General features: G+C 53.6%; 2 protein-coding genes across 5 annotated transcripts in view; one reads left to right on the top strand and one right to left on the bottom strand.

Moving 5' to 3' along the window:
• Positions 1 to 25199, top strand: part of POMGNT2 (protein O-linked mannose N-acetylglucosaminyltransferase 2 (beta 1,4-)) — a 36459-nt gene extending 11260 nt beyond the window's left edge. Inside the window, exons 2-3 of one of the 2 annotated variants that reach the window (XR_011379576.1) lie at positions 5021 to 7038; positions 8605 to 25199. Coding sequence is in view for 1 of the 2 variants with exons in the window: in XM_002713157.5 (XP_002713203.1) it covers positions 5128 to 6870 (1743 nt within the window). In the remaining variant the exon portion in view is untranslated. Of the gene's footprint in view, positions 1 to 5020; positions 7242 to 8604 lie in introns of those variants that run through there. The other variant, XM_002713157.5, reaches the window with a different exon arrangement.
• GASK1A (golgi associated kinase 1A) overlaps positions 1 to 26685 on the bottom strand; it is a 69359-nt gene that overhangs the window by 4291 nt on the left and 38383 nt on the right. The window contains exons 4-7 of one of the 3 annotated variants that reach the window (XM_070050961.1): positions 18709 to 18831; positions 17447 to 17550; positions 8582 to 16931; positions 6796 to 7430 (exon numbers count right to left, since the gene is read on the bottom strand). In XM_070050961.1, coding sequence (XP_069907062.1) covers positions 16721 to 16931; positions 17447 to 17550; positions 18709 to 18831 — 438 coding nt within the window. In that variant the 3' untranslated portion in view covers positions 6796 to 7430; positions 8582 to 16720. Of the gene's footprint in view, positions 1 to 6795; positions 16932 to 17446; positions 17551 to 18708; positions 18832 to 26685 lie in introns of those variants that run through there. The other 2 variants (XM_051851840.2, XM_070050962.1) reach the window with 2 other exon arrangements.

Consider the following 26685-nt stretch of genomic DNA (forward strand, 5'->3'; position numbering starts at 1 on the left):
AGTTATTTATTTATTTGAAAGGCAAAAGTATAGAGAAAGAGGGAGAGAGGGAGAGGAGGAGAGAGGAAGGGGGAGGAAGAGGGGGAGGGGAGAGGGAGGGAGGGGGAGGGAGGGAGGGAGGGAGGGAGGGAGGGAGGGAGAGAGAGAGAGAGAGAGAGAGAGAGAGAGAGAGAGAGAGAGATAGAGATCGATCTTCCATCCACTGGTTTGCTTCCCAAATGGCTGCAATAGCCAGGGCTGGGCCAGGCCAAAGCCAGGAGCCTGCAACTTCATTGGTGTCTCCCACCTAAGTGGCAGAGGCCCAAGAACTCAGGCCACCATCCACTGCTTTCTCCAGGGAATTAGCAGCAGCCGGGGCTCGAACCAGTGCTCACAGGAAATGCCAGCATCACAGGTGGCAGCCACAGCGCCTGCCCCTTTCAAGTTTTCTTTTATAACTTTCATTTTGAAACAATTTTAGACTTCTAGAAAGATTATAAAAACCATATCACCCAGCTTCTCCAAGGTTAATATCACACAGGACCACAGTCTCATGATCACCAGTAAGAACACACAGACGTTGAGAGACCCTTGATGTGTTCTTACTGGTGGAGTTAACTTTGATGACTCGGTTCAGGGGCTGTCTGCCAGGGGTCTGGGCTGCAGGGTCTGTTTTTACCATTGTAATTACTGTGTATCTCGTTGATCATCATACTTTCACCCACTAACTTCAGCATCTATCAGCAGATCTCGCCTGCCACACTCATTACTGTCCTGCCTGCTGAATGGGATTTTTTCTACTCCCATCTTTGCCTCTGCACTGAGTAATTGGAATTCTAGAAGGAAGAGCGGTCTATTCTCTCCTATTTATTTATCTAAGCACTTGCCCACAGTAATACTGACCTGTGGATATTTCTTTTAGTCCGTGCTTTGTGATCCACTGCTATCACTTAACTTTGGTACTCAGATTGCCCCAGATTGAACTCTTGGAAGCTCTTTCAGGTTGGCCCCTGTGTCTTCTCACTGTGTCCTCAACACTTCCTCACATTCTGGCACAGCAAGATGTTCCAGGCTCATCCTGTGCTTTCACTGCCCTAGCCCTGGAGCCAGCTGTTTCTCTAAGGCGCTCTGGTTCATTTAGCAGAAAAAGACATTTAGAAGCCAGAGTCTGTTGTTGGGTGTGCTCACGGCTACTGCGGTGCCACTGCTGCCAGGCTCTGGATGGACAGAACTGGAACATCTGCACACTCACACACACCCCCACTGTGCCTCCTGCTCCTGCCTTCCTGTCATTCCAGCACGCCTCTCCAGGTCCCTGGCCCCGATCTGAGTGCAGGCCCTAGGGTGGTCTCACCATGCCTGGTAACTCCACTCTGACCCCCTGCTTTTGCATTGTCTCAAGTCCTTGTTTTTTTTTTTTTTTTTTTGGTTTTTGTTTTGTTTTTTTTTTTTTTTGGTCTGTTTGTTTTTCCCCATTCCCTTATTCTGTCAGCTTTTGTTTTTCCTCTCTTGCCCTTAAGGATGAATGAACTCTCCTGCTTCCTCCTTCTGGATCCTGGCTTCTCCTCTTTCCTCCTAGAGAGAAGATGTCAGAACTGCAGCTGAGGTCATGACGTAACCAAGTTCACAGGCTTTCTCTTCTGAGAGCCGTGGTGCTGCGCACACCACAGTGGTGGGTCAAGATGGCTCGTTCCTCTGGCAGAACCATTAGACAGCAGACAGGACCACGGAGCACTGGTCAGAAATGGCCAGGTATCAGCACTTTCCTGTGGTTCAACCAAATAGCATGACAGTTCTTAGCTGGTGGGGCTCGATGCGAAATTTCCAAGTGGGGGCAAGTACATTTGAGAAAGTGAACGCAGTGATATAGTTTTTCTTTGAAAAAGTGGTGTAGGTTGGATATAACGAACTCGAACTTCAGAAAGTAAAGGTTGCTGAAATCTGGGCAGACAGACACTGTGGAAAGAGTCTCTTGTGAATGAGAGAGTTTGGACTTTACACATCAGTTTGGAGCATGAGTTTCCCTTTCTTTCCAGTGGGGGTGTGCGTTTCAAAGGACTGAGGAGAGACTTTTAAGGAGATTTCTCAGCTGCAGGGTTTCTGGGCTCTCTGAGACCCTCCCCCAGAGATGAACAGGGCTGACTATAGCAGCAGACAGAAACCCAGCAAAGAGGGCAGCCATGGTGCCCGGGCCTGCCACCCTGTAGCTGGACCAGAAGTTTCCTGCTGCCTATGGAGAGAGTTCCGATTCTGTGTCTGGCATCACAGAAGGACAGGGACAGTCAGGCCCTCGCCGATTCTTCTGTTTCTCTCCACGTGGTCTCTGCTCCAGCCAGGCTAGACTCTTGGGTCTCCTGGAATCACACTCCCTGGACAGCCCTCTACTCGCTTCCTTCTGCCTCCGACAGATCTCTGTTGCTTCTGAAAGCTCCAGACAAGAGCCGAACCAGCACGTACTCCCTGCAGGGCTTCCTGGGGCTCACCTGCTGCAGACACTTCAGGCACCCCAGGCCTTGTTCCCTGCCAGCTGGTGGCACTCATGTGGAAAACTGTTACGGATCCTCTGGCCCAGTCTGAATGTCTGCTTTCCTTTCTCTTCTCACGCAGAGGTTTCTCGGGAGTGCACTCTGTTCTTCCAAGTTAGCAGGGCTACAGGGAAAGTGATGCCAAATACTGCACAGGGTTAGAGCACAGAGTTCAGAAATGGAGCCACAGCCAGATCCCCATGCCGTGGCTTCCCACTTCACAGAGAGGCTCTCCCCCACACCAGCTAGAACATTCTGGGTCATGGAATGTCAGCACCAGCCCCCCTGGCTACACTAGCGAGAGAAATTGCCTCTCACGGATTCACTGTGGTCCTGGGTACCTCTCCTTGGCATGCCCTCCTTGGCATTCAAGCCACCTCCAGCCCCGTCAGCAGGTGGCAGCCAGCAGCCATTTGTTTTCTGTGCAGCAGATAGGAACATGGAATGTGACTGCTTCTTCTCTGTGATTGGTCCTGGCTGGTAACTGGATCAGCCACCTGGAGAGGTGGGGCCCTGACACTGTCCAGAGCCTGCAGAGTATCAAACTGGGAATTGTGTCCGTCTGGACAAACTGGGGATTTTGTGAGGAAGAGAGGGAAAAGGGTAGTGCATGCCGGGTGGCAGCAGCAGTGTCTTCTGGGTCTTTTATTGATGTGTTTGACCTGGAGGCCCAGCCCGGTGCCACAGGGGACACAGTGGTAACATTCAGGGTCTGCCTGGGTCTCCGTCTTCTTTGGGATGAGTCTTCCTTTCAGCTTTAGAATCCCTTGAGTCAAATGGCCGTGATGACAAGTGACAGTTCCTGCCTCCGCCCCCGTCAGCTTTTGCTTTGAGTCAGATGAAGGCAGCCAAGTGTGTCCAAAATGCTCCCAAATGCCAACTTGCTTTGTGTATCCTGGTGGCCCTTTAGTAACCATCGGCTGCCTCAGACCGTTCCCTTTTGCTCTCTGCTGGATGCTTCCCCGTGAGCTGGAACCTCACAGAATGAGACTGCTGTTTTAGTACTTAGGGATCAGAATCGGCAGTCGCAAGTTTCCACTAGTTCATTATTTCCCACCGTCTCCACAGTCCTCTGGGCAGGGTGCTGGGCACTCGTTTCTACTGATGAGGAACTGGTTTGAACTCACATCTTCCTGGCTTTTTGTCCCTAAACTCTCCCTGAGAGCACACATCGTATTCTGGGAGCCCCCCTGCAGCAGGAGCCCTGCGGCAGGCTGGTGGGAATGTGGGCCTACGGCTCCTGAGTGAGGAGCGGCCCCTGTAAAAAGGGGCCCACCGGTCAGGCTGATGGATGGGGTTGGCTTCCTGAAACAGGTGTGTGACTGCCCGTGGTGAGCACGGTGGAGGTGTGCAGTAGGGATGTGCAGCATTGCCGGGGAGAATGCCAGGGGCGTCCATGAAGGCAGAGCAAGCCCCCAGGGTGAAGCACGCCTGCCACCATAGCAGAGCTGTGCCCAGCTCATGAGACTGGCCCAGGCCCTGGAGCGAGGCAGGTGGGTGGAGGAGCAGGGGGCTGGGTGTGTACGCAGCCATGGCACACCATCAGACCCGGAACACTGAAGCTACACACTTGAGCTGCTCTTCTTCTTAGCCTGGGGCACGCCGGCAGCAGGCCAGCAGCAGTGCTCCGGGCATTTAGGTCAACCCCACTTTTAATCCTGGCTGTAGCCGTGCTGTGTGACCTGGGGCGGTTGCTTCTCCTCTCTGTAAAAAGACAAGAGTGTCTGCTTAGTGGCCGTGAGCCTCGGTAGCAGTCAGAGTGTGTCTGCCGTCCTCATGGGTGGGATCGGCACCCCCAGGCATGAGGGGGACACGACTCTGTCACTGCGAGGAAGCAATGACGCTGTTCCTTGTATCCCGGCTTAGCTGGGCTGCTGTTTATTCTTGGCATCTTGCTTCACAGTTGGTTGATCACCAGGTGAGAAGCCAAGGCCAGCAGGCTGCTTTATTCTGACTATCCAGGCCCCCAGCGGCCAGAGAGGCATAGTGATGTGCCCAGTGTCTCACGACAAAGTGACAGGCTTGGTCTAGACTCCTGCAGGGCCTGGGCCATCTTCCTTTCCCCCACAGCACGGGACGGGGACTCTCACGTGGGCAGCACCTCACAGCCTAGGCAGTGGGGTTGTGGGTTCTTGGACAGCTCATCCAGTCTACACTGTGTCAGAAAACAGCTGAGCGAAGCTGATCATAAGGATGGCACTGAGCCTGCTCTAGCTGATAGACAAAGAAATAAGAAAGCATTTCCAAGCATTTGCTAAACCTTGGCTTATATCTCCCCCCATGCTAACACCTCATTGGCCAAGGCTGGTTATGCAGCCAAGCCCAAAGTCAAGGCAAGGGTACACACCACCCCTGGAAGCCATGGGGAGGGAGAGAATCCTGTGAACAGGAGTCTCATCTCCGTACCTACCAGTGCAAGCCCGGCACGGTACCTGGCCCGGAAGGGGGGTTTGTGATGACCCCAGACAGACTCTGCCAACTCCCTTCTCTTTTCCTTCTCCTCCCACCCCCTGCAGGCTTTCGCTGGCCCTGGGATTGCCCATAAGGATGAGTGAAGCTCCCCTGGCCTGTGGCACTTGGCGGCGGCGGTCATCTCACTAGGCCCTGCAGCGGTGACAGGAGGATGCACCTGTCGGCGGTGTTCAATGCCCTGCTGGTATCGGTGCTGGCGGCCGTCCTGTGGAAGCACGTGCGGCTGCGCGAGCATGCGGCCACTCTGGAGGAGGAGCTGGCCCTCGGCCAGCAGGCCCCAGAGCCGGCCCCGGCGCTGAGGATCGACTACCCAAAGGCCCTGCAGATTCTGATGGAGGGCGGCACCCACATGGTGTGCACGGGCCGCACGCACACCGACCGCATCTGCCGCTTCCAGTGGCTCTGCTACTCCAACGAGGCCGAGGAGTTCATCTTCTTCCACGGCAACACCTCTGCGATGCTGCCCAACCTGGGCTCACGGCGCTTCCAGCCGGCCCTGCTTGACCTGTCCACCGTGGAGGACCACAACACCCAGTACTTCAACTTCGTGGAGCTGCCCGCCGCGGCCCTGCGCTTCATGCCCAAGCCGGTGTTCGTGCCCGACGTGGCGCTCATCGCCAACCGCTTCAACCCCGACAACCTCATGCACGTCTTCCACGACGACCTGCTGCCGCTGTTCTACACGCTGCGGCAGTTCCCCGGCCTGGCCCACGAGGCCCGGCTCTTCTTCATGGAGGGCTGGGGCGAGGGCGCGCACTTTGACCTCTACAAACTCCTCAGCCCCAAGCAGCCGCTGCTGCGGGCACAGCTGAAGGCCCTGGGGCGGCTGCTCTGCTTCTCCCACGCCTTCGTGGGCCTCTCCAAGGTCACCACCTGGTACCAGTACGGTTTCGTGCAGCCCCAGGGCCCCAAAGCCAACATCCTCGTGTCAGGCAACGAGATCCGGCAGTTTGCACGGTTCATGACGGAGAAGCTGAACGTGAGCCACACCGGGCCGCCGTTGGGCGAGGAGTACATCCTGGTCTTCAGCCGCACCCACAACAGACTCATCCTGAATGAGGCAGAGCTGCTGCTGGCGCTGGCCCAGGAGTTCCAGATGAAGACGGTGACGGTGTCCCTGGAGGACCACGCCTTCGCCGACGTCGTGCGGCTGGTCAGCAACGCCTCCATGCTGGTCAGTGTGCATGGGGCCCAGCTGGTCACCACCCTCTTCCTGCCCCGTGGGGCCACCGTGGTGGAGCTCTTCCCATACGCCGTCAACCCCGACCACTACACGCCCTATAAGACACTGGCCCTGCTGCCCGGCATGGACCTGCAGTATGTCGCATGGCGGAACATGATGCTGGAGAACACGGTCACGCACCCCGAGCGGCCCTGGGACCAGGGAGGCATCGCCCACCTGGACCGGGCCGAGCAGGCCCGTATCCTGCAAAGCCGCGAGGTCCCACGGCATCTCTGTTGCCGGAACCCCGAGTGGCTCTTCCGGATCTATCAGGACACCAAGGTGGACATCCCGTCCCTCATCCAGACCATACGGCGCGTGGTGAAGGGCCGACCGGGGCCACGGAAGCAGAAGTGGACAGTCAGCCTGTACCCCGGCAAGGTACGGGAGGCGCGGTGCCAGGCGTCAGTGCAGGGTGCCTCCGAGGCCCGGCTCACCGTGTCCTGGCAGATCCCTTGGAACCTCAAGTACCTGAAGGTGAGGGAGGTGAAGTACGAGGTGTGGCTGCAGGAGCAGGGCGAGAACACCTACGTGCCTTACATCCTGGCCCTGCAGAACCACACCTTCACGGAGAACATCAAGCCCTTCACCACCTACCTGGTGTGGGTCCGCTGCATCTTCAACAAGGTCCTCCTGGGGCCCTTTGCAGACGTACTCGTGTGCAGCACGTAGCGGGCGGCCCCGGCCTGCGCCTCCTGCGGCCGTGACTTCTGGGAATTATTTGTCTATTTATTGAGTGAGCCTGCTTGGGGCCAGTGCCTCCGCGTCGTCTTACTGCGTCTGGGGGTGGTGTTCACAGGACCCACCCCACCTCCTGGAGAAGTTCCTAGCAGGAAGGAGGTAGGTGGGAGGAGGAGGAAGGTCAGTCAGTCCCAGGGCTCCTCTTCGGCTCCCTGATTCCTGCTGCTTCCTGCTGAGTGCTCCTGGTCTGGAATCCCGTGGGGGGCCAGCTGGGTGGTACATCGGCTTCCATCACCCTGAAATCCGCTTGTAGCCCAGTGGGAAGCGTGTCTGTGGGGGCATTCATTAAATGGTGATAAACATCTCGGCCAAGTGCTATCACTGGACACTGGGACAGGGCTGGTCTCCATACTCCGGGGCCCATGATCCTGGTCGTCAGCCGAGGAGATGTGGCAGTGGCAACACAGCCAGGAGCGGGAAGCTGGTGGGCTGGTCGGGTCTCCTCGTGGCCGTGGATTAGTACCTCATTTCCATCTGTGTGGGATAAAAGCCTGGAAGTGGGTGGAAGGGGGCTGCAGTGAGAAAGGGTGGCCCCCGCCAGGAGTTTTCCTTACGCTCAGAGGCTAGACATTCAGACTCCCAAGACTCAGATAGGCCACACCTGGTCCGCGAGTCCCTTCGCGGGATATGGGCAGGATGCCTGTGTCCGGCTGGGCTGTGGCTGTGGCTGTGGCAGGGGCAGGCAATGCTTTTCCACAGGAAGAGGCCTCCTGTCAGTCCGTTCCCCCTGGTGACTGCTCCAGGGCCCGGGGACAAGTGCTCAGGGCCACCTGGACTTAGAGGCCATCAGTCCCGTGGGCAGTGACTCCGTTCAGTAACCTGCAGTCAGAGTGCCAGGGTCCCTTGAGCACCGGCTCGGCTACGAGAGGTATCACACGTAAAGAAGCCTCAAGCTCTGGTTTTCTACCCGACAGTCTTGTTTTATCACGGTCCTTCCAGTCCAGATGTAGCTCCTTAGTCAGAGAGTGTTTCTCCCACAGAGGTCTGGTGTGTCTGGCTTCCCTGAGAACAGGGCTAGCAAGTGAACCCAGGACCCGGATGCGTCCAGCTTCTGTGGCAGAGACGGCCCTGCCCCTGCGGCAGGCCTGACTTCCTGCAGAGCCGACAGGTAGAGGAGGGGCCGAGGAGGTGGAGCCTCAGGCTGCAGAGTGGGGCTGGGTGGGAGTGCTTGAGCCCAAGCTGTCCCTGAGATGGGCATCCCCGGCAGACTCGTCACTGGCTGAGAGATGCCCGTGTCGCAGTGGACTCCACGCGGCCCTGGACTCTCAGTCCATCACATTCCCCATGGCAGGAGGTGTGGGGGTACATTTTCGTGGTAGCCGCGTGCCTTCATAGCATCCCTCCAGCCCGGAGTCTCTCTCTCCCTAATTATAACCGCCATCTGCCACCACCACAAACTGCCCAGTGAATCCACACAAGGATCAGCTCGAGACTGGAAGTCTCAGACGCGGCTGGGGGGATCAGAGCAAGACGGTACAAGCACTTGGGAGACCATTCAGCAGCAGGCATCCAATCAACCCCTGGGTGAAAATCGCCCGTGTCCGTGCTTTGTGCCCGTGTCTGTGCTGTGCGAGTGCACGAGTTATAAATGAGGGCAGCAGTCGCAAGAACTGAGCAATCAGATGTCCAAGAAGCAGTTTACCTTCTAATTCCCTTTACACACAGCTTCGCTGGCCATGACTCAGCTGGACACAGGGGCAGAGGGAGGCGAGGCCCCTTGTCTTGGTGTCACATGGGATCCTCTTGACAACTGTTGCTGAGAAGACAAGAAGCTAAAAATGCCTGTCCTCCACCTGGAAGTGACTCCATTATGTCCTCACCTCCACCGCCCACCTTGAAGTGCCCTTGGCCCTTAAGAGCTCACCCAACCGCAACCTGACCTGGCTGGGGGGGGCATGCCTGTGATGGACTTCTCTCCACCTCCTACTCTCTTGGACCTGCCTTCAAAAAAGCCTCCCCAGGAATCCTTACTAGGCGCTAAGCCCTGCCGTGGAGTCAGACACTACCGCAAGGTCAGTGGCGTCAAGTTAGACTTTGCCTTAGCAGTTCCTAATCCCAGAGTCCCACACCCAAAGCCTGGGAGCCCAGAGTGATTCAGGATTCTGAGGTTTTTGGATCTAGAGAGGTAACACAGTGCGCTCGTGGGGTCCCGTGCCACACCCGACAACCACACTAGCATTTCTGCGGGAACTCACACCATTATTCGCACTGACGGCCCTGAGCTGCGGCAGCAGACGTCGTAACAAGCTCCTGATTCCAGAGCTGTGGGGATGGCTGGGGTCGTGGACCTGTATTGCTGTCATCAGCGCCTCTGCCTTGGAAGCTCATGGTCTCCCTTAGAGGTTGCAGCAGGGGTGGGGTTGGGCCCTGGGCGAAGCCAGTTGGGCAGCAGGGAGGCAGCAGTTGAGATGGCTTTGGCAGAGCCCCCCAGATAACCTCTTTCTAACAAGCGATTCTGCCAAAGCTGAGCAAAAACACTTCCTTCCCCACCCATTCCACTCCGCCCTACACACACACACACACACACACTGCAGATCCCAGGCACCCTCCGCTCAGCTTGATGGGAACACCCTGATTCCCGTCCAGGCTGCTTGCTTGACTTGGCTCCTTGTTCTCATTCCTGGGGTAATGGCTCCGGAGACAGAAGGCAAGCAGCAAGCACTGGGGCTGAGAGGGTTTTTTTTTGTTTTTTCTTTTTTGAAAGGGATAAAAAGTGGCTGAGGTTTCAGGTTTGCAGGAAAGACTCTGCCAATGGACAAAGCAGAGTGAACGTACTTGGCCAAGAACTGCCTCTTGCTGCCCTGCAGTCCTGAGCGCTGGTCCTGGCTTGTCATGTGCTCTGGATCCAGAGGCACTGCAGGGGGAGGTGGCCGTGGGGTACCTGGCCAGGGGTGGTGGCCTTGGGGGCAAGAATTGCTCGCACAGTTCGTACCTGTGATTGAAGTCTCAGCCTTCCAGGACACCATGGGCAAGTTACCCAAACCCTCTGTGCCTCCTCTGTAAAATGCAGAGTAACAACCCTACTGACCTTGAGGTAGTGGTGATGGGAGGCACTGGTCCAGGGCGCTGCTTCTTCCAGGAAAGAAGAGCCCACTGCTGAGACTGATGGAGGCGAGGGGAGCTGAGGGCCCCAGCCCCTCCCTGCAGATCCACCTGCGCTGCAGCCCCGCCGGCACACCCAGCCGGGTCCTTTTCACCTTCAGAAGAACAAAAGCTGGGCTTGTGGCTAATTAAGAGTGTAGATAAGGCCGGCGCTGTGGCTCACTAGGCTAATCCTCCGCCTAGCGGCGCCGGCACACCGGGTTCTACTCCCAGTCGGGGCGCCGGATTCTGTCCCAGTTGCCCCTCTTCCAGGCCAGCTCTCTGCTGTGGCCTGGGAGTGCAGTGGAGGATGGCCCAGGTGCTTGGGCCCTGCACCCCATGGGAGACCGGGAGAAGCACCTTGCTCCTGCCATCGGATCAGCGCGGTGCGCCAGCCGCAGCATGCTGGCCACGGCAGCCATTGGAGGGTGAACCAACAGCAAAGGAAGACCTTTCTCTCTGTCTGTCTCTCTCTCTCTCTCACTGTCCACTCTGCCTGTCAAAAAAAAAAAAAAAAAAAGTGTAGATAGATAATGTGTGAGAATTTTGCAAACTGGACTTGAGATGGTGGCTGACGTTGCACAGTAACCTTATAGCTTATAACCTCATAACCTTATACCCCCCTACCCCACCCAACCCCCCTCACCCCTGTCAGCATTGGAAGGGTGGCTACAGGGAAGCAGCTGAAAGAGCAGACTGAGATCAGAAAGATGCTGGCAACCACAGCCAGAGCAGCCAAGCCGCGTATCAAAGAAGCTCCACTGAGTGGCACTGGAATGACAGAGACTCCCCCCGCCGCACCTGCACCCTCTGTCCATGACTGTGGTCACGTAGCTAAACCTGCATTTTCCTGTATAAGTTTCGGTCTCCATCCTTCATGGAGTGGTTGGATACCAAGGCACCAGCCGGCCACCTCCCCACGTTGCTAGCAGCCTGAATAAACTTTCCTCCCTTTCTTTTCCCCAAATCCTTGTCCGCCAAGGTATCGGATTCTACTGTGACAAGTGTGGGCCTTGGGTTCGATAACACAGTTCTCTGCGGTGGAAAATGGCAACTTCCGCAAAACTGCTGCTCAGAGCTGGCACGAGCCAAAACTACCCACCATGGTTGCTGACGGAGTCACCAGGCTGACCTGTAGCTCGCTATAAGGTGAATACAATAAAATAACCATGGCTGACACTCTTATTCCCATCACACACCTGACACCATGACACTTCCAAGATTTCCCAAAAGGGACAAGGCAATACTCAATCCCTGCCCAGACTCCACCCCCTATTCAATTAAACACCACCCTTCAAGGTACCACTCCTGTGCCTCCAGATCACAAAACAGGCTGGCCCCAAACCTCGTGGGGTACAGCTCACTCTGGAGTATGCCCGAACTCCCTCTTGTTCATTTGCTTTAAGTGCAAAAAAATCTTGTTTCTCTGCTGATCTTTCCCTACATCTTGTCCCCAAATTTCTTTATCACATCAGAGGCAGAACCTGGACCCAGCCACCTGACAAGAGGAGTACCCAGAAATGGTGTCTGGTGGGTGGCTAAGCAGGGAGAGTGGAGCCCTGTCCTGCAGGGCCACAGGGAGTCGCTGTGCCCAGGGCAGGCTGGGCGGGACCACTTGGTGTCTGTCCATGGGCATGCCCCTTCTTGCTGAGAAGGCTGGTTCACATCCTGACACCAAGAGTCTTGGTGGAAGCTGGAGCTTTGCTCACCGACAGGAGGAGTCTGACTTGGTGGGTTCATAGAGAGACCACATATACACACACACACACACACTTGATCAGCACACCTGCCTTCTCCCGTGGACTAGGAAAATGGCCGTCACTGGCCAAGTTCTCACCCTACTGGGCCAGTGTCGCATACCACTGTCTGAGTATTTAATGTCTCACTAGTGAGGCAGCGTTAAGGGCTGGCTGAGTCTCATCCTGATGTGAGAGCCCCGTCTCTCTGTCTTTGCCTTTTTCTAGGGTGATAAGTGTCTCACTCCCACCTCTGGCTGAGCGTAGGGCCATGGGGCAGGAAGTCGAACAGGAGCAGTGAAATAGAAACTGGCTGAGTCCAGAAGGAACATCCTGGGGAGGAACTGAGACCAATGGGAGAAAGAACAACATATTGGTGACCTTAGGAGAAATCCCTGAGCTGGCTGGGGCTGACCTCCCTCTTCCCAGTGACACGTCGTGTCCAGGACACATCTGCATTCCCAGACCCTGGGCTAAGCCAGGGCCCCGGGGATTGTAGCCCCTCCCACCCTCACATGGCCACATTGGGTGGGAAGTGCCTTGAAAAGTCTGTAAAAGATAAGGTAGTGAAAGGCACACGGCCCACATGGTTTTAGGCGACAGCTCTGTAAGATCTTTGAGGAATAAGTGCTTCCTTTTTAAATTGTCCCAAAGCATTGAAAAAGACAGCAAAATTCTGAATTCACTTAATGAAGTCTGCCTGTTTAAACTTACTAACACAGCTACAGAGTGCTCTGGGAAGGAGCATCTTAGGCCCTATACAAATACATATGCAAAGATTCTAAGTAACACACTGCAGATTAAATCATGAAATTGCTAAATGACTAATATGCCTCAGCCAAATAGGTCTAGTCTAGGAAATTCTGGGAACGAAAAGATCATTCAGCATTAGAAACTAAAGGAGGAACTATGTTCCACACACACTGAAAAGGCATTTGATAAAATTCAATCCACATTCTTGAGTCTGGGGAAATGCAGTGAGCTAAGAATATAACGAAACTTCCTGAACTTGATGAAAGGTATTTATCAGAAATGACTTCTTTAAGCCTGATAATATGCAACAGTGAAATCATAGAGGTGTTTCCACTTGAGTCAGAAATAAGATGAGGGGAGCCGGCGCTGTGGCGCAGGTTAATCCTCCACCTGGGGTGCTGGCATCCTATATGGGTGCCGGTTCTAGTCCCAGCTGCTCCTCTTCCAATCCAGTTCTCTGCTGTGGCCTGGGAAAGCAGAAGATGGCCCAAGTGCTTGGGCCCCTGCACCCACGTGGGAGACCAGGAAGAGGTGCCTGGCTCTTGGCTTCAGATCCAACTGTTCTGGCCATTTGGGGAATGAACCAATGGAAAAAAGACCTTTCTCTCTGTCTCTCCCTTTCACTGTCTGTAACTCTAACTAGTAAATAATATAAATAAAATCTTTAAAAAAATAAGATGAGGATGCTTGCTATAGTTGCTCTGATTCAACATTCCTCCAGGGAGATTCTGCCAAAGGAACAAGACAACTGAAATAATTCAGAGGTGTGCATAGACACACACATTTGCAAACTAGAAATGTAAAGTCATCATTATTTGAAAATATGATTTGCTATTTAAGAACTCTAAGTTACGCATCTAAAAATGTATGAAAACATCTGAGAAAGAAAAGTCATTTTCAATAGTTGTAAACATATCTTTAAAATGAGCTATTTGATGATGAAAAATATAAAATGTTACTAGGGATGATCAAAGAGTAAGTGGATGGGTAAGCCCCACCCCTGGGTGACAGCATTCAGTATCCAAAATGAAACAGATTCTAATTAGTCTATAAATTGAAAACAGTGGGACTGTGAGGACAACGGCAGGGGGTGGCATGCTTCGTGGGTAGACATTATGGTATTAAAGACAATGCAAAAAAACAGCACAGAAAAAAAAAAACTGAAGTAGAATAAAACGATGAGACCCTAGACTACCAGATAGCAAAAATATTAAGTAGCCTTAGTTAAAATCATGTCATGCTGATGCAGGAACTGGAAAAAAGTGACCAATGGAGCAGAGCAGAGTTCACATACAGACCTCTGTGCTGGTGGGAATTTAGGATGTGACCAGGGAACGCTAGATTCAGCAGAGAGAGAGAGGGAATACTTTGGAATGGTGATGCTGGAACACCTGACTATCCACCTGGGGGGAGGGCATGGAAGTTAGATACCTAACACCCAGCTTTCTCAGATACACATTTTCTAAGGATTTAAAAATACTGTGTAAATACTTGAATAAAACACAGGAGATTATCTGAATGTTCTGGCAGTACTGACAGCCTTTCCAAGAAGGCGTGAAACACCAAGACTTCATGGGAAAGACAAACAAATTTGACTACACGGAAGTTAACATTTTCTACTTGGCAAAAAGACTCCATAAACAAAGTCAAGAGACAAATGACAGACAGGAAGAAAATATTTATACCACAACTAACGGAGATTGCTATGCTAATTAGATTCCGAGATCTCTACCCAATTAACAAGGAGAGGACAAATATCTTAAAGGAAATATACTGATTAGTAAATAAGTAGAAAGGCTGCTTCATTAGTAACTGAGAAAATGTAATATATCCTAATTTTTATGTATGTATTATATTTATTTCACAGAGATCGCCCATCATCTGGTTCAATTCCCAAATGCCCGTTCAGCCAGGAGCTAAGAACTTACTCTTTCATGTGGGTGGCAGGGACGCAACTACTTGAGCCGCCCCCGATGCTTCCCAGCGTGTGCATTAGCAGGAAGCTGGAACTGGGAACGAAGCTGGAACTCAAACCCAAGCAGCCTGACAGAGGATACAGGCGTCTCAAGCAGCATTATAACCTCTATGCCACACGCCTGCCCTGGAAATGCAATTTTCAAATTAAGCTTCCCTATCAGATGGATGAAAGGCAAAAACATGTGAGACGGTCAAGTACTGGTGAAGGTGAAGGAAAACAGTCCCCCGCTCTCTTCTCTTGGTAGAAGTGACACTGACATCGCCACTTTGGAGAACTTGACAGTTCTCTCAAAGAGTGCCCGTGACCTCTGACCCAGAAATCCAAATATGGGAATCCAGCTGGCAGAAATATTGGTACACAAGGCAATGATGTCCATGGAGGCATTGTTTATGGTTGGTGAAAAATTAGAGCCACTGCTCATCATTGCAGGAACAGCCCAATGAAATAGAACACACATCTGCCTTAGACGTCTAACCCACCGTCAGTAAAAATTAGGTCCATTCGGATGATCGATAGAGACTAAAGGCAATAAAATACAAAGACTGAGCTGACAAAGTAGGATCCCACTTCTATTTTTTTTTTTTTTTTTTTTTTTGACAGGCAGAGTGGACAGTGAGAGAGTAAGAGAGAGAGAAAGTTCTTCCTTTTCCATTGGTTTACCCCTCAATGGCCACTGCGGCCTGCGTGCTGCAGCCGGCGCACTGCGCTGATCCGAAGCCAGGAGCCAGTGCCTCCTCCTGGTCTCCCGTGTGGGTGCAGGGTCCAAGCACTTGGGCCATCCTCCACTGCACTCCCGGGCCACAGCAGAGAACTGGACAGGAAGAGAAGCAACCGGGACAGAATCCGGTGCCCCAACCGGGACTAGAACCCGGTGTGCCGGCGCTGTAGGCAGAGGATTAGCCTACCAAGCTGCGGTGCCGGCCACTTCTATTATTTTTAAATTTGCATGAGGTGTGAGTATGAATTTCACTGTTTATATGCCTCTATTATACATTTGCTTTTAGCAAGCATGTGTTACTTCTCCAGTTTTTAAACCAAACAATGTAACAGAGTAAGAACTGAAAAATTTAAAGCCTATAAAGACAAATCCTTAGTGTAATTTTTTTCAAAAGATGTATTTATCAGGGCCAGTACTGTGGTGTAGCGGGTAAAGCCACCACCTGCAGCGCCGGTATCCGATATGTCTGCCAGTTCAAGTCCCGGCTTCTCCACTTCTGAACCAGCTCTCTGCTATGGCCTGGGGAAGCAGTAGAAGAAGCCCAAGTCCTTTGGCCTCTGCACCTGCATGGGAGACCCAGAAGAAACTCCTGGCTCCTGGCTTCAGAACGGCGCATCTTCAGCTGTTGTGCCTATCTGGGAGTGAACCAGTGGATGGAAGACCTCTCTCTCTACCTCTGCCTCTCTGTAACACTGCCTTTCAAATAAATAAATAAGTCTTATATAAAAAAAAGAGATGTATTTATTTGAAAGAGAGAGAGAGAGATGGAGAGAATGAGAATATTCCATCCTCTGATTGACTCTCCAAATGGCCACAATACTGAGGGCGGGGCCAGGCTGAAACCAGGAGCCAGGAACTCCATCCAAGTCTCTCATGTGGGTGGCAGGGGCCCAAGCACTTGCGCCAACCTCTGCAGCTTTCCCAGGCGCAGTCAGCAGGGGGCTGGATCAGGAGCAGAGTAGCAGAACTTGAACTAGCATTCCAATACGGGAAGCTGCCTTTGCAAGTGGCGGCTCTATTAGCTGCACCACAGTGCTGGCCCTTTGTGTTTCAACACTTGGACCCGAGACTGCTTCTAACCGCAAGTGCAATTCTATGTAGACCCTTTGTCAGGTTTGTCTCACGTATCGCACGCGGGTGTGTCCACAGGTGTGTACGTGCGACACCCTGCACAGTTCTCCAGGCAGTGGTCTGGCTCTGCCTTGGCACGTGGGATGCACAACTGGGCAGGCTCTGGAGCAGTTCACAGAAAATCGTGAATCACATTCATTGGTCCATGGAAACAGCCACAGTCAAGAAGGCAGAGAGGAAAGCAGTCAGAGTGAAACCCCCGACGCCACCTCCCCTGTCCCAGGCGGCGAACCATCCCACGACATCCACCCGTCCCTCTGGTTTCCCGCTTTCCCCATGTGTCCTCAGGATGGGTGAGCACAGGAGCCCCTGGCCATCAGGAGGGCTGCTCATCAACTCAGGGTTGTGACGTGAGGGGCGATGCTTGCCTGGGCAGTGCCGGACTCACGGGTCCTGGTCCCTGAAGAGCGTGAGGTTGTGTCTCTGGATGTGAGCCAGCAGGACCTGTCCTCGGCGCTCCAGGTTCTGCAGGCCCTGCTTCAGCCCGGGGGTCCCGCCGTGGCTCTCCCAGAACACCGGGTCCATCCGAAGCGACCTGAGCAGCAGGCTCTGGAGACACCCTGATGCGAGAACCTTCACGGCCGACTCAGGGAACCTGGGACGAAGTCCACAGAGCCGTGACACAGAGGAAGAGCAGCAGCGCTCTCAGAGTGTCAAGTCCCCGGGCCTGCACCTGCTGCCTTGGCCTCAGGGGGCGCTCTGACCCCCTAGGGCTATGAAAGCAAGGGGACAGACCACAGAAATGGATCAACTCTGCCATCCCAGGCTCTGCTTGGCAAAACGTGGGGCCAAAAAAAAAAAAAAAAAATGACCCCAGAAACCTGAGACAGTTACAAAGAGCAAGCTGGGAAAGATGGCCCCTCCAGGCTAGCTCTCCCACCCAGTGCAAGAGAGGGGCTAGCCTTCCCACACCACAGCGGGGCAGCTGCAGGGCCAGGGGGCTGTCTGCACAGTAGGCTCAGGTGCTACCAGCTGTATCCCCTCTGAGCTTTCCCAGGGCTCCCCACACCCTCTCGAAGCGCCTGTCTACTACCATTGTTCTAGGTCCCACTGTCTGCAGCAAGACCCTCCAGCCTCAGTGCCCTGAACCTCCAACCCCTGGAGCCTCACCCACGGATGCCCTCCAGGAGCCGGAAGTTCAGCTTGTCCTCGGGGTGCTGGAGGTTGGCAGCATTATCGATGTAGACCAGACGAGATGGGTCACTGTTCCGGACCTCAGAGTCGGGGAGACGGATAGAGACAGACAGGTGAGGGTGCAGCAGAGTTAACAATGCCTGTGGGCTCTGTCGGTGCTAAGGGGCTCAGGGCGCTGGGCTGTGCGTCCCACAGCACATCCTGCCACAGCTGAGTGCTCGCCCTCCCCTGGGCGCCGTGCTAGGTTCTTCCAGGTGTCAAGTCAGTGGATCCTCCCAGCAACCTTAGGAGGGGGGCACTCGTGTTAACCGCAGTTTACAGAATCGGAGGCACAGGAATCGTCAGCTAGGAAGTAGCCAGGCTGGTTCAGGCCTGGACCCACAGTGATAAGCCACACGTTACCTGTTCAGCTGCCAGGCAAAGGGGCTGCCTCCTGCTTCAGTGGCTGAAGGGGTGAGCAGTGGGGGTGGGGCTCAGCAGGTACACAAGGAGTCTGTTCGTGGGGCCTGGGCTCTGCAGTGTGTTGTGCACGTGTGTGTGCTGAACCACACACACACACACAGTCACTTCTTGTGCCACCTGTTCCTGAGCACCAGGGCAGCTCCCAGAGCCTCCCTGGGAGCACCCCACGGTGTCCTTTACCCTCCGACAGCAGGAACCATACCCTGTCGAATATCCTCGAAATTTTCAAAACTGAAACCAGCAACTGAGAAGTCTTTCATGTCTTCAAAGCCACGGTGTGGTTGGGAATGGGAGGCCCTCTCTGCTGGCCCCCACCCCATGCACACCCCATCCCCCTCCATGCTCCCAAATCCCATGTGATTTCCCATAATCCCTGCTAGCAACCAAGGCTCAGATCATGGCCTTTTGCCTCCAGGTCCCTGGCTGCCCCCCTCTCTGCCTCTCTGCCTTCCATTTGGAGACCTGGTTCTCAAACTCTGCTTCCAGGGATCCTGGGGGGTTCCCTGAAGTCTCTTGGGGGCAGTGGAAACAGCAAGAACAGGGCTCCAGCCCCCACGCCACCACACTCTAGCCCATTCTCAAAGCTGCACTTGGTCAGTTTTATAGGTTGTGGCTTCCTGGAAATACTAAAACAAACCGTTCTGCTGCTAAAAAGATCAGGACAGGGAAACCTCGGCATCCAATGACCCCTGACGCTCGCAGCCAGCGTCTCTGTCCTTGAAAGAGACAGGAGGCCACGTCTGGGGCGACAGGAGACACGGTGCAGGGAGACATACCAGGATGTGGACCAGCCGCAGCTCGGCCGGGTTCCGGCATTTCTCTCGCAGCCGCTCTAGCACGCAGGGATCTGAGGGCTCAGGCTCGAAGCCACAGCAGTAGCGATCCAGGCGGTCGTGCACCTGTGGAGACACCTGGCTGCTGAGGGCCTGGGACAGGGCCTGCCCCCACCAGCCCCAACACTGGGGCCATCGGGCGTCTGCTCCCTCTGCCACCCTGGGCTACACTGGGGTGCTCCTCAGAGCTGGAGCAGTCAGCACTGCTACCAGCCTTGGGCTAGAATTAGGGCCACTGCTCTGCTGCTCGGGCCAGCTCACTCCTAACAGCGGGCCCTGTGGGCTGAGGCCTCAGGCCAGCCAATGTCCCCCAATGCCCACAGAACTCCTAAAACCCTTGGATGTTCTTGGGTGACAGGTGTGTCCTTTGTTGGAACAATGAAGTTGAACGTGTTCATATGCACCCCAACTCCACAGTCTGTGCTCAGGACCCTTCCAGAAGTGCCCCTGTGCACCTGTCGTCTGCTGGTCCACTCGAGTCCACTCTAACAAACCAGAACATGTAAGTGAGGTGTGTTCCTAACTGGGAGGCATTCTCCCAACTTATCAGACTAGGCTCAGCCATGCCCAAGGTCATACATGCAAAAGCACTGGAGTGTGAACTTGAAGACAGCTGCAGCCTGGAGTGATAGGTGGTATCCCCGGGTTCATGGAGAGGGGTTGGCTGCAGATGGACAGAGGGACATGGGATGGTTGTGCTGGCTAAAGCTCCACAAGGTCTGTGGTTCAGGGTGGCTGAGCAATGACCACAGAAGATAGATGTGGACCGTCCAGAACACACCCCCACCCCCGCCATGCTTGGTGCTGCCCCAGCTCCCAGGGAGGGTGATGGGCTCTGTGCCTTTTCCTCCTTTACAGACTGCAATGAGATCTGCAGATTTAATGAGCAAAGCTGAGATCAAATTCATTATCTCCTGATGAGGTCTCCTTCGACCTCTGCAACTGGGCTCATCTTTCTTGTGTTCATACGCAAGTAACAGGAAAAACTGACTGCAAACGCCCAAAGCCGAAAGGAACATTAGTGTCAGCTGCAACACGATGAGTCACGGGAGGCAGGTGGGGTGGGGTTAGCAGCTCGCTACCATCAGGAGGAGGGCTTGGGCTTCTTCCCAATCTCCACTTGACCTTTCACAACCAGGACAGCACCCTGTGTTGTTCTAGGAAGCCAGCAGGTGGCTGCTGCGGGCACACGTTAGCTTATTCATGTCCAGCAGGACAGTGAGACTGAGAGAGAGGCAGAGAGAAAGAAGGCACCCCCTCCTCCAACGACCATGGCCTTTCCTGCCACCAAATTAGGACACACGCTAAGCGGTCAGAGGAAGGTGAGGATGCAATGAGCCCGGAACCTACAGCTGTCAAATCAAGGAACAGAAAGGAGGAGAGCAAATCAGGGCTCTGTGAGGCAGGCACACAGAGCAGCCAGACTGGTGTGGCTGTCCCCATCCAGGCCTCTACCAAGGCTGAGCAGGGCAGGGCTGAGGAGCAGCCCCGCAGCAGCCGCCAGAGAGCTCCCAGCCCCCCAGTTCACATTAAATCCTCTGAAAGTAGGATCAACCTCCCTTAGTGCTCCACGTCATCCTTGAACTTGGCAAGGGAGCTTTCACATGCACCCCATTTCTGAGGCTGCCAACACAGTGGGTAAGTGCAGAGGTTAGCAAGACCAGAGAGTAAATATTTTAGGCTTCAGAGGCCTTATGGTCTCTGTTGCAACAACTCCATGGTACCACTGGAGTGCACACCGTACGCATTATAGATAACATGAAAACAAATGTGCACAGCTATATTCCAACCAAGATTTATGTCCTAAAATTTCAATTTCATATAATTTTTTAAAGATTTATTTATTTGAGAGGCAGAGTTACAGAGAGAGAAGGGGACTCAGAGAGAGAGAGAGAGGTCTTCCATCTGCTGGTTCACTCCCCAAATGGCCACAATGGCCGGAGCTGCACTGATCCAAAGCCAGGAGCTTCTTCCAGGTCTCCCATGTGGGTGCAGGGGCCCAAGCACTTGGGCCATCCTCCACTGCCTTCCCAGGCCACTAGCAGAGAGCTGGATCAGAAAAAAAAAGTGGCTGGGATAGGAACCAGCACGCCCATGGGATGCCGTTGCTGCAGGCGGAGGCTTAACCTACTACGCCACAGCGCTTGGCCCCACATATCTTTGGACATCAAAAATTATGCTGCTTCTTTTGATATTTTTTCAACCATTCAGAAACGCCAGAACCAGTCTTAGCTCTTGGGCTGAACAAAAGCTGGTGAAGGGTGAATGAGGCCGCCCCGCAGTTGGGTGTCTGACCCCTGGTGTGGAGCCCAGATGGCTCTGAGGATGAACCCCGGCTCCACAGTGTCCCGCTATGTGACCTGAGGGTTATTAACCTCACTTGGCCTCAGTTTTCTCATCAACAAAATGGGGTGATGATACCCCCATGAGGTTGTGCTGAGTACCCCACAGCCTGAGGGTATACAGGGGTGCTTCAAAAAGTAAATGGAAAAAAATGGAATTGAAAGATGAGCTTATCTGGGGTCAACCATGCAGTCTTTCATAATAGGCATTCTGTCCTGACAAGTCCAGGGACCTGAGTCAGGGGTGGCATCCCAAGAACCCCTGGCCTCACCCTGGCTCTCCCCACACTACAGGCCTAAGACGTGGGGCTTGACATAGAACAGGAGTGACAATGGCCTAGCCCTGCCCAGAATTGTACACGCAAGCCTGGTGTTTGCAGCACAGACGTACCTGTGAGATGGAAACCTTGCCTTCTCTTGGGCTGGGAGAGTAAATGCCAGGGCGATTACAGGAACGGCCCCCTGCCTGGTGCACGGCCCACCACAGCCCCCAGCTGGGCTCCTAGCTCGGCCCTCCCCTCCCACGCCCTGTTCTGCTCGCTGCACGGCAGGAGGCTGTGGCTTGCAGCAGCATCTGCTTCCAGAAGATTCTACCAAGAACACTGGCCCCAGGGGACAGGCAGCACCGGCTCGCCAGATCCACACCCGCTGGAATGTGTAACAGGAAGGCCTGGGCCGGCGGAGCTGCCAGTTTGATTGTTTTGCCACGCTGTCTGGTTATTTTTTTCCCCTGAAGAGAAATTAAGCCAAATGTGACCGAGCTTAAGTTTCATCCCCACATTCCGTTCGGGTTTGATTCTCTTTTTCCCCCTTACTGAAAAAATAAGGAGTTACTCAGAAAAAATGATAATGATCGGCGGTTCGGGTTTTCTGAGACAGCCCATGAGTGTTGCATTACCACGCGAACTGAAGTTTGTGTTCAGTTTTAGTTAAGTCAAGGTCAAGCCCTTACTCCATACTGAGCACTCTGCACAACAAAGGCAGCCGACCTTTCTACCAGTCAAGAGGGAGACACTGTACCCCTTTCAAAGATGAGAAAACTGAGTCACAAGAGGCTAAAAATAATGTGCCTGAGGTCATGCAGTTAGGGAGTGGTGGTGCCTGGGTTTAAACCCAATCAGCCTGGCCTTGCCCACTAAGCAAGACAGGGCAGACAGGGCAGACATGTGCCCAGGCATCAGCGACCATAAGGTTCTGGACAGCCAAGATGAAACTCCAGTTCAACGTGATCCCAGCATCCAACGGGTGACACAGCCCCAGGTTTTTGAATGCAGGAACAAATGTGCACACCTAACTGACACAGTGGGGTCTTCACAGGAGGTCTGTGGTGTTTTTTTTTTTTTTTTCTTGACAGGCAGAGTGGACAGTGAGAGCAAGAGACAGAGAGAAAGGTCTTCCTTTGCCGTTGGTTCACCCCACAATGGCCACTGCAGTCAGCGCACCACGCTGATCCGAAGCCAGGAGCCAGGTGCCTCTCCTGGTCTCCTATGCGGGTGCAGGGCCCAATCACTTGGGCCATCCTCCACTGCACTCCCGGGCCACAGCGGAGAGCTGGACTGGAAGAGGAGCAACCGGGAGAGAATCCAGCGCCACGACTGGGACTAGAACCCGGGTTGCCGGCGCCGCAGGCGGAGGATTAGTCTATTGAGCCGCGGCACTGGCCTGTGGTGGTCTTTGAAAGCCTGCCCACCACCCCCCTGCCTGCAAGCTGACAGCCGAAGGTTGCAGACAAAGCCTTGCTCGGGGACCTCCCAACATGGGGCAGCAGTGTGGGACAAGAGGCTGCAGTCTTCCATGGAGGGACACCACACCCAGCTATGGGGAGGGAAGGGCCTGCAGAGGCCCTGCACGCGGGTGGCCTGAGTCCTCCAATCAGACCCACCAGTCTCCAAGGCCCAGTCTGGGCTTCCTCAGCCAGTGCCTGATCTGGGTCTGGTACATTCCAGAAGGGCCACCTGCCGTCCCTGGTGACCTCACCCCCTTCACCAACGTGGGGACAGCCTCAGGCCCTTCACAGTGGAGATGAGGAGCTCTTGGCTGGGGCCACCGTGTGTTCCTCCCCTCCACCATGGGAGTTTCATCCCCAAGGTCTTGTGCTGATGGTTCTAAGAAGGTGGCAACTGGATCCAACTTCGGTGTTCAGAGGTGGAGCCTTTGGGCAGTGATCAGGTTGCTTTGGGTGCCAAGGGCACAGCTGGATTGAATCTTAGTAGCTTTCCAAGAGGCCACACAGATGTAGCCACACGAGTGCTCCCTGCTCTTGCCATGGGATGCCCTGCACCACCCCGGGACTCTGCCAACAAGAAGACCATCGGCAGGGCAGGCATTTGGCTCAGTGGTTAAGGAGCCACTGGGAATGCCCACATCCCACATGGAAGTGTCTGGCTTCAAGTCTTGGCCCCAACTTCTGATCCGGCTTCCTGGTAAATGTGAATTCTGGGAGGCAGCAGATGACGGCGCAAGTACTTGGGTCCCCACCACCTACATGGGAACAGATTGGGTTCCAGGCTTTTGGCTTTAGGCTCGCCTTGGATGTTGTTAAGCCTTAGGGAGTGAACCAGAGGATCAAAGACCACTGTCCCTGTCTCCCTGCTTTGCAAGTAAAAGGGGAAAATGAATTTTAAAAGTTTTAAAATGCATCTTAAAAAAAAAATACCTAACCTGAGAGGCTTAACCAGTGGATGCCCCAGCTCTTGTACTTGAACATCCAGAACCATGAGCCAGAAGAAACCTTTTTCCTTTATAAAGTTCGCCTGCCTCGGGTGTTTTGTTACAGTAAGGAAAATCTGACGGTAACTGCTGAATGGGCTCACTGACTGACAGCCAGGGAGCTGCAGGGTGGCAGCAGGCAGGAAGAGAGTCAAACCTCTTCCCACACCCAACCTCCTCCGTGGAGCACTGCTCCGACCAGTGGCTGGTGAAGAATTCTGTGAGGCTTTGGGGAAGTCACAGTGGCCCTCACTCCCCTGGGAGGACTCACCCTGCCTTGCTGCCCACAGTCTCAACAGAGCTCCTGGGCCATGGAGGCTTCGGGGGAGGGAACACCTGTCCCCTGAGACCAGAAGCTTGGGAGGCAGGTGGACAGCAGGTGGGCTCCTGGGAGCTGGACTGAGACATCTGTGGATCACTCTGCACCTTAAACGTCGGCCAAACCCCAGCAGCCCTGAGCAGATGAAGCCACCGCAGCACAGTAGGTTCTGACCACAAAAGCTAGACGGAGTCACCACAGGGCCACGTTCCACTAAAGTTCTCCACATTAGTATCTCTGGGGGAGGAGAGAATCCTGAGGTCTCCACAGATACCCAAGAGGCTTTTGATGACTTTAGACTTCCATTCCGGGCAGTGAGCAGTCTTAATAAAGCAAGGGTAGCAATAGGTTTGCATGACATGCTCAGTGAAAAGCCGGCATGGGGGCCGCTACTGCAGCACAGTGGGTTAAGCTGCTGCTTGCGACGCCAGCATCTCACTGGTTCAAGTCCTGGCTGCTCCACTTCAGTTCCAGCTCCCTGCTACTGTACCTGGAAATGCAGTGGAAGACGGGTCAAGTGCTTGGGGTCCTGCCACCCATGTGGGAGACCTGGTGGAGTTCCTGGTTCCTGTCTTTGGTCTGGCTGTTAGGAAGTAAGCCAGCGGATGGAAGATTCTCTTCCCGTCCATCATTCTGCTTTTCAATAAGTAAATAAATCTTTAAAATGAAAGTCATCATGATGCTTAATGGCAAAAACTAGAAACTGTCCCAAGTCTGTAAGAAGCTAGTCACAGCTGTTAGTCCATTAATATTTTCATTGCTCTCAAGGCACCAACCAGCAGATGTCATGAGATGGAAGCAGGAGAGGGCCTGTTTTCAATGGCCACGAGAAAATGAAATGCCCAGGAGTAGCTACATGCCAGAGAAGATTCAGCAGGAGGAAACACACAGAGGCCGTTGGGGACCTTGAGTTAACGGGGAGACACGTCCTTGGCTTAGATGACTCTATATTTTACGATGCAAATTCTCTCTTTTTTTAAAAAAATTTATTTGAAAGAGTTACAAAGAGAGGGAGAAAGAGAAAGAGAGAAAGAGAGAAAGAGAGAAAGAGAGAGAGAGAGAGAGAGAAAGAGAGAGAGAGAGAGAGAGAGAAAGGTGTTTCCATCCACTGGTTCACTCCCCAGATGGCCACAAAGGCCAGGGTTGATCCAGGCCATAGCAGGAGACAGGAGCTTTATCCCGGGTCTCCCAGGGAGAGGGCAGGGGCCCAAGTACTTAGGGCATTTTCTGCTGCTTTTCCCAGGCCATTAGCCAGAGCTGGATCAGAAGTGGGGCAGCCAGAACAAGAACCAGCACCCATAAGGGATGCTGGCACTGCAGGTGGCAATTTTACATCACAACACCTGTCCCTCTTGTAGTATTAGTTCACAAAAATTTAATCTGATTCCAGTAAAATCCCAAAAGGATTTGGGAAGGGGAAGGAGGTAACAAGCCGATTCCAAATTTCATAGGGGAAAAAGGATGCAAGAGAATTCTAAAAAAAGAGCAATGAGGAAGACAACACCCTGCAAGATATTCATATAAAACATAAAACACAGTAATTAAAACAGTGTGATTCTGTCATATAAATAGGACTTTTTCTGGAACAGAAGAGTCCAGAAATAGACCTATAATCATATGGAAATTGGCTCTGGGAAAGGTAGTACTTCAAACTGGGGGGAGAGAATGATGATTCCACAAATGGTGCTGGGACATTTGAGTTGCCATCTGAAAAAACAGTTGCTGCACACCTCATCCCTACTCCAAAATAACTTCCAGATGGATCAAAGATCTGTGGAAACCAACCACGAGAGGATGTATTGATTAGCCCTGAAGTGGGCTAGCCCTCTTAAGACATAACCCACAGACCGCGAAGTCACAAAAGCTGGATCGTTCTAATAATGTAAACTTGCATAAAAAGTGTGTGCACAGCAAAAGGACTTTAAAGAAAGCTTCTTGACGAGTGACTCTAAGAGAACTATTGCACAGTATTGAAAACAGGAGGCTGCTTCCCCCATCTCACGCCCCCGGCCGGCTGAACCAGCCCCACCTGCCCCCTGGTCTCAGACTCCACCTCTGGGAATCCCAAACCAAGACAACCAGGCGGACTTCCAGGAGGAGACTGGATTGAGGGGTATTTACAGGGGCTGACAGACAAGTTAAGAGGCTGTTGTGTCAGCCCAGGGGCTGTCTGGGGTCTCAGCTTTTGGGACGTGAGTGCACCTTTGTATGCAGAAGTTAGAGGAAGGCTGACACGGCCCACTCACAGCTCAGCCAATCACATCCTCTCAGGAGCAGCACTTACGCGACGCAAGCAGAAAGGTGCCAGTGCGGGAAGGCAGTGCTGGTATCCTGCACCTGCACCACCCTGGCACTCACTGTGTCCATACAGGCTGATGGCTTTCCACAACAAGGACCTGTGGCTCTCGGCCTTAGACCCCTCTGGCTACAAGTAACAGGAAGTCAACAGCCCTGGGAGTGCTCTCCACCAATGATGGCTGGAAATTAGAGAGTGAACATTGCAGCGTCCTGGCACACTAGGTGGGACAACTCCAAGGCCCCCAGAGGACC

This window comes from Oryctolagus cuniculus, chromosome 10 (genome assembly GCF_964237555.1).
Source record: "Oryctolagus cuniculus chromosome 10, mOryCun1.1, whole genome shotgun sequence".
In the NCBI taxonomy this organism is placed as follows: Eukaryota; Metazoa; Chordata; class Mammalia; order Lagomorpha; family Leporidae; genus Oryctolagus; species Oryctolagus cuniculus.